General features: G+C 34.4%; 2 protein-coding genes across 5 annotated transcripts; one reads left to right on the top strand and one right to left on the bottom strand.

Moving 5' to 3' along the window:
* The first annotated feature begins 1,478 nt into the window (after positions 1 to 1,478).
* On the top strand, positions 1,479 to 4,371 carry LOC145596586 (uncharacterized). Of its 4 annotated transcripts, none has more exons than XM_081652774.1 (8): positions 1,479 to 1,691; positions 1,846 to 2,012; positions 2,116 to 2,145; positions 2,249 to 2,382; positions 2,914 to 3,052; positions 3,153 to 3,281; positions 3,353 to 3,443; positions 3,800 to 4,371. In XM_081652774.1, the coding sequence occupies exons 2-8, from the start codon at positions 1,932 to 1,934 to the stop codon at positions 3,970 to 3,972; spliced, it is 777 nt and encodes a 258-aa protein (XP_081508900.1). In that variant the 5' UTR covers positions 1,479 to 1,691; positions 1,846 to 1,931; the 3' UTR covers positions 3,973 to 4,371. The 4 variants fall into 4 exon arrangements, with proteins under 4 accessions (XP_081508900.1, XP_081508902.1, XP_081508903.1 ...); XM_081652776.1 differs by having other exon boundaries at positions 1,808 to 2,012; XM_081652777.1 differs by having other exon boundaries at positions 1,804 to 2,012.
* A 385-nt stretch (positions 4,372 to 4,756) lies between these two features.
* LOC145596585 (putative sodium/metabolite cotransporter BASS6, chloroplastic) lies at positions 4,757 to 11,297 on the bottom strand. The gene is made up of 9 exons (XM_081652772.1): positions 11,033 to 11,297; positions 10,907 to 10,945; positions 10,739 to 10,812; positions 9,612 to 9,739; positions 7,362 to 7,555; positions 7,027 to 7,279; positions 6,671 to 6,924; positions 6,495 to 6,577; positions 4,757 to 5,240 (listed from the first exon to the last, which is right to left on the bottom strand). Exons 1-9 carry the CDS (start codon positions 11,190 to 11,192, stop codon positions 5,178 to 5,180), a joined length of 1,248 nt encoding a protein of 415 aa, XP_081508898.1. The 5' UTR covers positions 11,193 to 11,297; the 3' UTR covers positions 4,757 to 5,177.
* Positions 11,298 to 12,314: the final 1,017 nt, after the last annotated feature.

Raw genomic sequence — 12,314 nt, 5'->3', positions numbered from 1 at the left:
TTTTTTTTTTTTTTTTTTTAAAGGTAAGGAGAAAAACCCTGACCGTACCTTTAACTCTCACGGTTTTCTTGGTCTGGTATTTGCGGGTAAGATACTTTAAGAGTGAGGGGGAAAAGTAGGGGATCCCCACCCTCAAAGTGTCTCTAGTGGGAATTGAATCTCCAATTTCAAGGTTAGAAGGTGCAATTTTTATCACTAAGGGCATGTTCACATTTACTGAATTGAGCTGAACTGAACTGATTGGAGCTGAACTGAACTGAACTGAGCTGAAATGAATATTTTATGAGAGAGGGAAATTAAGAGCTAAACTGGACTGAACTGAACTGGTTGGAACTGAACTGAACTGATTGGAGCTGAACTGAACTGAAATTAAGTAAATATGAACAGGCCCTAACTAAGCTTAGGTTGGTTTTGGCTTGGAAGATGTTAAATGACCGCTATCTCTCTCATTGGTTGGTATAAATACATTTGAGTTATACTGATTATACATTGATTATAAACAAGTTTGATTGAAAATTTGTCATTAGATTAACAAATATAACACATGATCAATATGTTTAGTCAATGATTGTTTTCTTAACTTGGACAATTTGTTCAATTTGGCTAGGCTCACAAACGACTTAATTATACTTATTTGAAATATCTTGTTAAGCCATCAACATTTATAACAGTATTATTAATATAAAACTATGAAATTGACTTGATATAGATTCAAGCTCAAATCCATTCGAGCAAGCTCAAGCCAAGTCTAAACAACTTAGAGTTTCAATACCTCAATCTTTTTTTTTTTCTTTTTTTTTTTTTTTTTTTTGGGACACAAACACCACACTTTTATTCAAAAGCAAAAGAGTTCAAGGAACATCACAAACAACAGCCATAGCATCACTAGGGGGAACCTCCTCAATCCACACCCTCATCTCATCATAATCTCTACTAACATTTGCCAACTTATGAGCTACGAGGTTCAATGCCTCAATCTCAATTTAGCAATATAAGTGGTAATTAATTATTAAATATTGAGATTAGAATCTCGAGCCGCTATCTAAACTTGAGATCAAATTCCGTCTACATTATTGTCCTTTACAGAATACATTACAAATAATAAGCACCATAATATTCCACTCAAATTTAAATTCAACCACTAATAAAAATCTAATATATATATATGTATAAAGGGGAGTTTTTTCCCGAGTTTTTAGAGAGCCACGTAGGATCTAATTTTTTCGGCACGCCATGTAGGATTATGAATTTTAGTAGTATCCAATTAAATAAGAGAGTATTAATTTTTTTTAGAATTAAATAATTCAAATACCACGTAAGCAAAATTGGCGATGAGATTTTTAAGTTTAAATTAGTTAAATACTCTGTATTAAATATTATCTTTTAATATTAAGAATTTTATCTAAATATATAACAAATTTTAGCTTATAAATACAAAAAAAAAAAAATCAAATAAACCGTGCATTGCATGAGCTTCATCTAATTAATTTCCAATCGCATTTCCATACATTGGTTTCTCCAAATTTTTCCACTCTCCTAAATCTCTCTCAATAAACTATTTGATAAACCCTAAGTTACTTCAATGTTGGATAGTTGAATCTAATTTGTTCTCAGTTCGTTAAATTTGAAGCTTTTTTTGTTGGCAATTTGTTTGAATTTTTTTAGAAAATTGTTCAATTCACAATTCACAGGTAATCCTCAATTTTGTTTATTTTTCTTATTTTGAATTATTATGCTAGCACGCATTTTAGTTCCAATCTTTCAAGTATATCTAATGATTTCACGCATTGAGTGGATCTGGAGACAGAATTTCCTCCATCAACTCATCATCGGATCATATTATAGGTTAACTTTCTCTCTCATATCACCACGGTGCTCCACCACCTCCATCAAGAACAACCACCACATAATCAGTATATCAAAGCTTGAAGATGGCTAAGAATTCTTCAAATTCTAAAGTTGTAACTCCAATTTCATGTCCTCACTGCGCTGGTCCTCTCTCTAAACATATGGTACATTTCCCCAACATTCAAAATCAAAATTCAATTCTTGTAAACTACAATTGAATTATTTGATTTCTTATTATTTCAATTTTCAATTTTGTTGTTAATGCAGGAAACCAGTTGTTGGACAGTTGCGCCGCTTGTATAATTTTAAATTTGGGTTCTTTTGTTTTTCAGTATTTTTTTAAACACTAATAAAAAATTAAAAAAAAAAAAATAAATAAATTATTCTCTCCTATTCCTAGATTTCCTTGTACCAAAAACCGCAATTGAGTCTTCTAAGAGCATTTGAGGAAGAAACACAGATTAAATTGATGTCGATTCTCAACATTCTTGGCATCTCTCTTTTCTTCTTCTCAACTTGCACCTATGGAAACGGGTTAGTCTTCTTTCTACAACTCAAGTTTCATCCTTTTTTAGTTTCCAACTATAAAAATTCCATCTTGCTACATTCAAATAATCTTAAATTGTATTTAGTATTATTAATTTTCCTTCTTAATCCTAATTATTGTTAATTCTTTTTTTTTCAACTACAGTACATTATTTCATTTGCTCCATATTCATTCATTCATTCGCTTGAAAATTTATCATAATCTACTGTTGCTAGAATGAAATTTATACATACTGTAAATTATTCACCTGAAAAATTGAATTTGTAATCTTGTTTAATTTCATGCATTATTGGGAAGCTTCTAATCAGTAATCAAGAAAAAGTTACCCCATGAATTTGTCATACTTGTTTCAATTTGGGATATTTAAAAAGTCAATAATTTTCACCCTAGAATAGTGTAATGGTGTATTTCTGGACTATCCATTGTAATTTTAGTGCAAGCTAATTTTGATTATGTTTTTTAATTTACACTTTTGGGTGAATTTGATGTCTGAGATATAAAACAATTATATGACACAGAGTTGATCAAAAGGAGTTGATTGTAGGGAAGGAGTTGTTTAAGGAAAGTTTACCATTACAGATGGGATCGCGCTATTATTTACTTCAAGGGTTGAAACCTGATACTTGGTATGAAGTGAAGATCTCATATCCAGCTACTGTATGTAATTTATAACATGATTTAAACTTGTGTAATTATCCGTGGGATATCGTTGATTGCGAGCTTATTGATGGCCAGATGGGTGTTGTTTGTGTTACAGATACCTGCTATGTTTTCATTACAGTTGAAGAGAGGTGTTTCTGATGTTGGAATGAACAGGCTAAGGAAATTGCTCAACACTGAGAAACTGATTTTCAAGGCGGAGGACCTTGATGAGATCAATCGTCAGGTTTGAGTACGTTCATTGTTTATCGATGGTCATCTCATGGTTTACTATATTTGATTGTGGGTTATGGACAGGGCGGATTGTATGTTCTGATAACTGTGGAGCCTGAGGGATTTGTTGCAATACCCGGTGTTCAGGAAAGGGAGAACATCTTGTTCAATATAGGTATGCTGCTTTCTTGTCTTTGATTCGGAATGATTACTTCATTGTCATAGACTGGAACATGCTTAGATATTTTGGTTAGGATGCTTAGAGTATTAGTATATTGGGATGAACTATTTTGTTCACCTTATTAGAGATAGACTTGATGTTACAGTTACTGTGAAACAGTGAATTGACCAAGTGACCAGATAAATATTGCTCTTATACTTTGCATTGAACATGTTTCTTGTGCTTCCTGTCTTCTATATTCATCTTTATCAAACAATTCCTGTTTTTAGTTCTTCGCTTATTCTGCTTTTTATATGTGGCCGATACATGAACTTGCACCTGTTACTCATTCTGCCTCCTAACTATGACAGTTTGTGATGAGCTGATGTTGGGCATCCCCCATAAAGCTTGGCTGGTTGCAGCATTCGCATTCCTATGTGTAGTGGTGGGTTTTTCTGTGCCTCGATTTCTCCCGCCTTTTCTTCTGCCAAGGGATCAAGATCTCAAAAGACCTGGGCAGTTGGTCACAGAAAAGGACTCCTAGCCCTAACTTATCTACCAGCTGATACTTAGGTAGTCAATGACGCTGCTTAGGGTAGGTTGCATTTTTTGTGTTACTGAGGAAGCTAAGAGGCAACCTGGTAAAAAAACAAATGAATGCTTTGGAATGACAGAAGCAGGAAACTAGGCAAATGTAATGGCTGTCCACGTGGAGCTGATAAAGAATGTTCACAAAGAAGGGCTAATTGTTAAAATCAGACACGAAACTACGGATTTTTCACTCACTGGGAGATTTTTCTCTCATTCAAGCATTATAAACTGTAATACTAAGTATTAGTTTAGCTTCTTTTCACAAGATGATACCTTTGCTGTCAAACCATTTCTTGTTCACAGAATCATAGCTGACGGTGATAAGAAGATCAATTGAATTTTATAACCAAAATTGATTGTAGCTGTTGAAATGATGCACCCTTTAACTTCCTTTCACCGTTACATTATTTTGTTCATCCGAAAATGATTAACGAAACAGTTCTATTCTCTTATTAAACTGCAGCAGACAGAAACTTGTCAGAAACTTCAATATATGTGTCAGAAACTTGTCTACATCGACAGCATTACCAATCCCCAGGACAGACAGAACATTTGTACAACTTTTTCTGTAATATACATTTTCCAATTTAGACTTTATAGCATACATGTTTCATGTAATTTAGTAACAAACTACTAACAAAATACGGAGTATTTACTAAAAATAAACTTCCATGATAATGGCTCAACTACCAATATTGGATTATAATGCATACACTTAGCTCACTCAATAATCCATGTCAAAAATAAAAATACTTCATCTGCTACATTAATTTGGGAATCGGTAATATGTCTACAACAAAATGCAAAAGCCAGAATGATAAGAAGATTGGTATATAAAAACGTTAATAGGTGTTGACACAAACAAGAGGCTAGCTGCTATGCTACTGCCTAAACCTACACACTGTCAGGTGTATAAACACCAGACATTATGCTATTTAAACCTACTTAAGTGACCACAATCCGATCATCATAAACCATGGTTACTAATGCCTAATGTTAGATACAAAATTACAGAAGCACTGCTGCACCAGCTCTCCCTGAACTCATAGGTCCAGCATGGGCTTCGTCTTCATCAGAAAACGTGTATACTTATTCCAGATGTCGATACAAACACGCCAGTTCTTCCACAACTTGTGATGGCACTTGTACTTGAAACTATCATTTCTTCTTCTTCGCCCACAACATAACAAGAGAGAACCCCATCAAAGACATCATAACAGTCTGCAAAACAAAAGGACTGTGAGTGAGTGTGAGACTAAATCAACTGATGCTTATGAATATATAGAAGTTTATGCATCTCAAATTCTCAAGCATTATGATAATATATGAGCAATTATGAGTTTTTTTAATCAACCATAGAACTTGGGAAATGAAATACTATGCACAAAAGAGCTGGATGCCTTCTTACATCTACCACTGCAATCTGAACATAGTAGCCTATACTCTAAAGGACAGCTTGTTTCTAAGACTATTCTTTGTCTCTTGTTCTTCTATTCTGATTGTTAAAGTTATAGTTGCATCTAGCATCCAAGTAAACTTTTTCCAGAATTCTGTTTAAGATAAACCAAGTAGAAATCCCGCCAATCCGTATTTAATCAGGCCAGGCCCATATGGGAAGAAATCTTTCCCTTATGATGCCGCTTGGTACCACTGGTAAGTAATGAAAACATAATCCACAAACCACAACGTCTGGCAGAATTGAGCTGGAGACTATCCATTAAAATAGCTTTTCTTTTGCAACTCTATCATAGATAAATAATCATGACTGTATCTGCGCTTATAATGATATAATCCATATAATTTACTCTTCATTGTGATCTTGCTGAGCATTCAGTGGACAATTGGTGGCTCAACAAGACATTTCCCGTTCAGAGCCTTGTATGCCAGGTCAACAGAACAATGACGCAAATTAAATTTCAGAATGGATCGTAAGTTTTTAGACTATATATATGGAAATAAGCTGCTCTACTGAGTTCTTTCATGCCATCATTGTTGTACAACTAAGCTTCGTATTCAAACAGTTGAGTTGACTCTGTTAATATGCTATCGAAGGTTATACAGAAACCTTAATAGAAGTGTTTCTTTCACACATAATATTGGAGGATATAATGGCTGAATCACTATTTTTTTATTTTAAACAATTGAGCAATCCACCAAAATATAAAATCCCAGTTTTCATTGCTAGAGCTAACCCAGATGCCGAGGTAGCTAGGATTATTATCACATCGAGGGCAATTGTATCAATGAATTCCAAAGGGGATAACAACGTACATCCTCAAAAAAGAGAGGAAAGTGGGGTCGCCCGGGAGGGGGGGTGTTAAGTGTGAGTGTGAAGGTTTAAGGCAAGGTTGGCATACGTCATGCATGTTTGTCTATTCTTATCAGTGACAGGACTACTTAGTCACCTGCTTTGTATATATCTTAGAAAGTATACTATAACCCAGTTCAAGAGTGACAGGTAAAGCTTGGACTTACAGATATAGCAGGAGGAACTCCCACAACAGGATCCTCAAAAAACCGATTAGCAAGTGCCAGACCAAGAAGACTGCTTTGCATGCCTATATGGTAATATTAAGTTAGCTATATAATATGGATTACATATAAAAAGAAAAAAGTAAAGAAGCAATCAGCAGTGGAAATAAGTACAACACCTGTCTCATAGGAAAGTGTTCTTTGGAGAGCTTTTGCATCAGGTGCGTTATGAAATACCAAGCCAGACATCACATAACCAGCAACAAATGCAGACAGGTGAAACATAGTTACAAGTAGAAGGATGGTCAATCCAAAAGGGGACATAACAGCATGTATATTGATAGCGAGGGGTGCACCAATACAAAGAGATGTTACAAAAACTGATAGTGGAGGCAGAAAGGGCCGTATTGCCTTGCAGACCTTAGGAAACAACCTGTACTAATGTATGAGAGTCACGAACTAATCACCAACAATAGAATTACAAAGGGTGTGGAAGACGGATGGAAGGATAACAAAGAAAGAAGTCAGGTTTCACCTATTCAGAAGCAAGCCAGTTGCAATAGGTGCTACTACAATCTGCATAATACTAGTCATCATTCCTTTAACGTCAACAGGTAATCTCTTTCCAATGAGAAGCAGTGATAGAAGGGGTGTCACAAATGTTGCAGAGGCTGTAGACAATGATGTCATAACAATGCTTAAAGGGGCCATTTGAGGGTCAGTTAAGAAAGTTGCATAATTTGAGAGTTGGGCCCCACTGACACAAGATGTCAACATGATCCCAGCACCTGTAGGTACCAGTTGAAACATTAATTACTATAACATGATACGAAGTAACATATATTGAGAAACAAGCTGGATGACTATTACCAACAGGAGTTGGAAGACCAAAAACTGACACTGCAATGTTGCCAAATATAAATCCAAGCAGAGGTTTGACAACGAATTGCCCAATATAGCCAGCAAAAATAGCAGCAGGTCTTTTAAATGCTTCAAGGAAATCTTTCTCACTTGAATTTAGACCCACTGCAAACATCAAAAATCCCAGTGCTGGTGCATAGTACCTGTAATAATGCAATAAACACCATGAAGCAGTAAATAGGTCAATAGGTGGGTGAGATCATAATTTAAAATTTCTGCACATCGAGTTTTCAGAATAAACCAGCTGACTGATTGTCTTTACTCTTTAGTGTGCCAAGCATTATCTAGATTGGTTTAGTGTTCCAGGTAGAGAAATTTGTATCTAGTGAAATCATTATCAGACATTCAGACTAGACTGTATTTAGTGTTCCAGGCAAAAAAATTTATCTAGTGAACTCATTATCTGACTAAACTGTATGTAGCAGTTTCAGACAAAGATTATTAACAGCAAATACTTCAGTTCTAACATTGAGAATTACTGAACTCACAGCCAAGACAACTCCAGGACTGTATGTAATGTTCCCAAGCTGCTACCTTCTGGGGTTTCAAAAAAAAAGCTGCTACCTTATGGGAACACTTTTCCAACTTAATGATTACTTGCATTTTATTGCCATGCAAGCTCCAAACTAAAGTTATGCAAATACTCCATAGCGGTAAGCAGTTCCATATAATCATTGGACCGAGACATGGGCCCAGTCTGGCAGTCTCTCAATTTCCAATATAATGAAATATTTTGAAAATCAGTGAGATTGTATAAACTTGTTGGTTATTGTTATTTTAAGGTGGAAAAAAAAAAAAGAGGTTACATTCTAGCACATTTATGGGAGCACCCAACAAATAAACCACAAACTACAAAGCTAACTTCAGCAACATAAGATCACATATCAAATTATCAAAATCAGAAGCAAAAATTTACTTGTAAAGCACCAAGTGAAAACAGTGGAAGGAAGGTTACCACTATTGCCATAAATAAAATTCAAATATCAGATAATTTAGGGTTTATAATCTCAATTATATCAGCAGCGGAGGACTTCTACACCTGGGAAGAGGAATATTATTGAAAATGAATCACAGAAAACCATAATCAATTTTGAAGAATTGAACTGCCAAGGGTCTAGAAGATCAAATAGATTGGCACAGCAGAATTATAAACTGAAAAGATGGATAAGTGTTGAGAATATAAATTATAAAACATGGTTAAATAATGGTCGAACTGACAAACCTATATAGTGTCAAGGATTATGAACTGTTTGGTTCAAGATGGCTATATAGTGTCAAGCATTATGAACTGTTTGGTTCAAGGTGCCTTGCTCTGAAAGGTTTCAGTAGCAACTAGCAAGTGAATAAATTTGCAATTTAAGGAGGCCTGCTATGCCTGTGGTCATTGGACAACTGACGATAAATTTGGGGCCAATATTGAAGCTATTTGATCTGTTATGTCAAGTTTGGAGCAAGTAAGCTAGATACACAAAAGGAGAAGAGGCTACAAGGCGAAAAATACTAATAAGGATAGCACGTGTTACACGTGCCAAGAAGGATACTCAACCTTTCATGACAAAAGCTTGTCTTTAAAGAAAAGACACAAAGAAGTAGTGAGCAGAACTCTAAGTCTTCAAGATGGAAAGTGGATGATTTATACTAGAATTCAGTATGGGCTTAAAAATCCCTAGTTCCCAACCCTATATTGTGATCCAAGGGTAAAGGATGGATTATACTAGAATGTAGTTCAAATCTTCAGCCTTCAGATTTTTCAACCTTGCATCTTATACTTTAAGAATAACTTGACAGGTTTACCTAAGTCAATTAGGTATGGTGACCCAATTAAATAAACAGGTTGAAAAGTCCCAAAACTATTTTGCATATTATTTGAATTGTATTATGTCAAATCATAAATTCACATGTTTTTATTTGGTTTTACTATAGGTAGAATATGAAGAACAAGTGATATCTCCTTCTATAGGTGTCTAAACTCTTAACTAGAAAAACAGGGTGTGGTATCACTATGAATGTGTTCAAGAGAGAAAATGGAAAGGCTGTCTATCAGACTCATAAAAAACTGGAGTTATCTAATGCGTAGTAGAATCTTGCATTCAAAAGGCAACAGAAACACATAAAGATACAAATTTAGACACATGGCTATTAAACACAGCACATATTTTTATTCTCCAAATAAAAATTTGAAACAGGACAAACAACCACCTGTTGGTAAACCAAGTAAAAGAAGGAGGATAAGCAAGAGCAAGCAGTGTACTTGCAAGCACAACATGAGGCAAAAAAGAATTTGCTTTGCTCAAGATATTGGAAATGTCTTCAAACTTCTCAACCTCCTAAAACAAAAGAGAAATAGCAATAAATCAGCTACCTAATCACCCTTTTAAACGCATCAGAATTCACATTGATAAATCCAAATCTCTAGAAGCACTGTGATTTGGTCACACTACATCCACTATATAATATACACATGCTAGTTCAGTCATTCATTATGTGGATACCAATACCAGTTATACGACCATCTGGCAATTCCATGACAGGCGAAATCATTACAATACAGAATTGCATTAGGAGGTCAGAATTGGTCCCAAAATCTACAATTTTGTACTCCATAACAGATTCCTAATTCTTACAAGGATCAATCAGATTATACACTTTATTTGATCAACACGGGTCTCATTTACATCATCATACATTAATCAATACGGAGTATAGCTTGATCAAAGTTTATGTTCTTTCCAGTTCTCTTCTGCTTCAACCATTTAACAAAAAGTCCAATTATTTCCCTTAACCCTAATCATTATTCATTAGCCCCACCACAAACTATTCTATAGTATTGACATTGTCCTATAATACTATTCCCTAGAATTATAAATATGAAACAAGAAACAAGAAACTAGCTCAAGCCATCAAATTGGATGACCGATGTAAAAAAAACAGCTTAATTTCTTTAGAACACTACTGAATAAATTTTAAAAAAACACACTTTTTTGAAAATTTTATACTGTACTTTGAAATTATAATACAAAACCCATAAGCTCACGCCAACAGCGCATTCGTTCACAACCCAGAAACTAAAGGATATGCAATTATGTGTACATTACACAACCAAACTCTAAAGCAACATAAATCCAGATAACAATATTCCTCCTACAATTAATCCCAATATTTATATATATCCATAGAAATTATTAGTTTCCAGCCTAAACCAGACAAAAAACTTAACAAAAATTACATACAATCAAGAATAGAATCTTAAAAATTCAACTAATGATTGATAACCAAATTAAATAAGCAAACAATTATATTTAAAAAAATCAAAAGTAAACACAAACCTCAGGAACAACATTGAATTCTGATTCAAAATCTTTTGGTACACATTTAACCACCACGTTACAAGAACTCCCACCTACCAAAAAAAAAAACCCAATTCCAATTAATCACTATCATTCAAATTTTTTCAAATTTAAATTACAAATTTAAATAAGAGAGAAAGCAATTACATTTTATAATCTTGGGGTTCAGGGTAAGAGAATTTGGACCTACAAAATCAAATACAAATACATAATTAAACTACATTTTTGTTGAAAATGTAAAATTCAAAGTCGAAAAAATTAATGGGGTTTGACCTGAAAGAGAAATACTGCATTTTGAGGGGAAGAGAGAAAGAGAATTGGAAGATTGAGAGGATGAACGAGGGCATGAGAGAGATAAAGATGAGCAACGATGGCGTTGAATTTGAAGGTGGCGAAGATGGAGGAGTTGTAGATTATTATTTGCTGTGCTCATTTTTTGTTTTTTTTTTTGTTTTGATTTAATTTTCAAGGAATAAGAAGCTTCTCTTTTTGGATTTTATTTCTTAACTTTTAGGATGATCTTCGGTTTTGAGTTTTGACTGGTGTTAGAAAAGGTTGCTGCTGTCCTGCTGCTGTCTTTTATTATACGGAGTACGACTGTACGAGTACTAGGGTAGTAGGGTGGCAGGGCCGCAGCCCGCAGGGGTGTATGATTTTACGTCGCAATGCACTGCACTGCACTGCACAGCACCGCATTTTCAATCTAGTCTCAGTCTCCGTCTTAGTCACTCTCAATTAAGTATAGAGTGGTTTGGAGTTCGAATCTTATTAAGGGTCTGATCTCTTCAGATTATTTTCAGTTCAGTTCTTAATTTTTATCTCTTATAAAATATTTTGTTCAGTCAATCAGAACAGACCCTAAATATATGAAAGTACAAATTCTATTTTACTATCCTATACTCTCAGGTAAAATATGAATACTCCGTATGATTTTGGTGAATAGAGTAGTTAACATGACTAAATATTAATATTCATCCGACAAATACAAGTTTATCTTCCTAATAAACGAAATTTTGTTAATCTGGTGGTATTTCTGTAAATATATTAGAAAAGCGTGGTTATTTATTCAGTATTTTTGGTGAGCTGTCCAATTACTGTTTGGTGAGGAAATTGCATATGTACCCCTAAACTAGTACATGAAAAGACGCATATACCCCTCCACTGGTACTTGAAAAGACGATTATACCCCCAGATACCCTTTGTTTATCTAGGGGATTAACAAGGCACAACTCATATTCATCATGACTCATAAGTAGGTGGTGCATTTGAGATTATACTCGCTCAATTCTTATAGTATTACCCCTTACCTGATCATATTTTATAATTTATTTTTAGAAAAATACACATATTGCACTTTATAATTATAAGGCAAAAGCTAATGAACGGGGGCGTTTGATAAGCTAGCTAAAAGTAGAAAGATTGAATTAAAATGAACATTAATTACACCGATCGACGCGTAATTTTGTTATGCTTTCCTAAATTAATACCACTTTAGGTAGTATTTTAAATGCTTATCCAACGTCCCCGAGGCGTTAATTAGCGACATCCTAATTAT

Source organism: Chenopodium album, chromosome 20 (genome assembly GCF_948465745.1).
Source record: "Chenopodium album chromosome 20, dcCheAlbu1.1, whole genome shotgun sequence".
Classification (NCBI taxonomy): domain Eukaryota; kingdom Viridiplantae; phylum Streptophyta; class Magnoliopsida; order Caryophyllales; family Amaranthaceae; genus Chenopodium; species Chenopodium album.
Note: the sequence above shows the minus strand (reverse complement) of the source record. Positions and strands in the feature narration are given on the sequence as shown.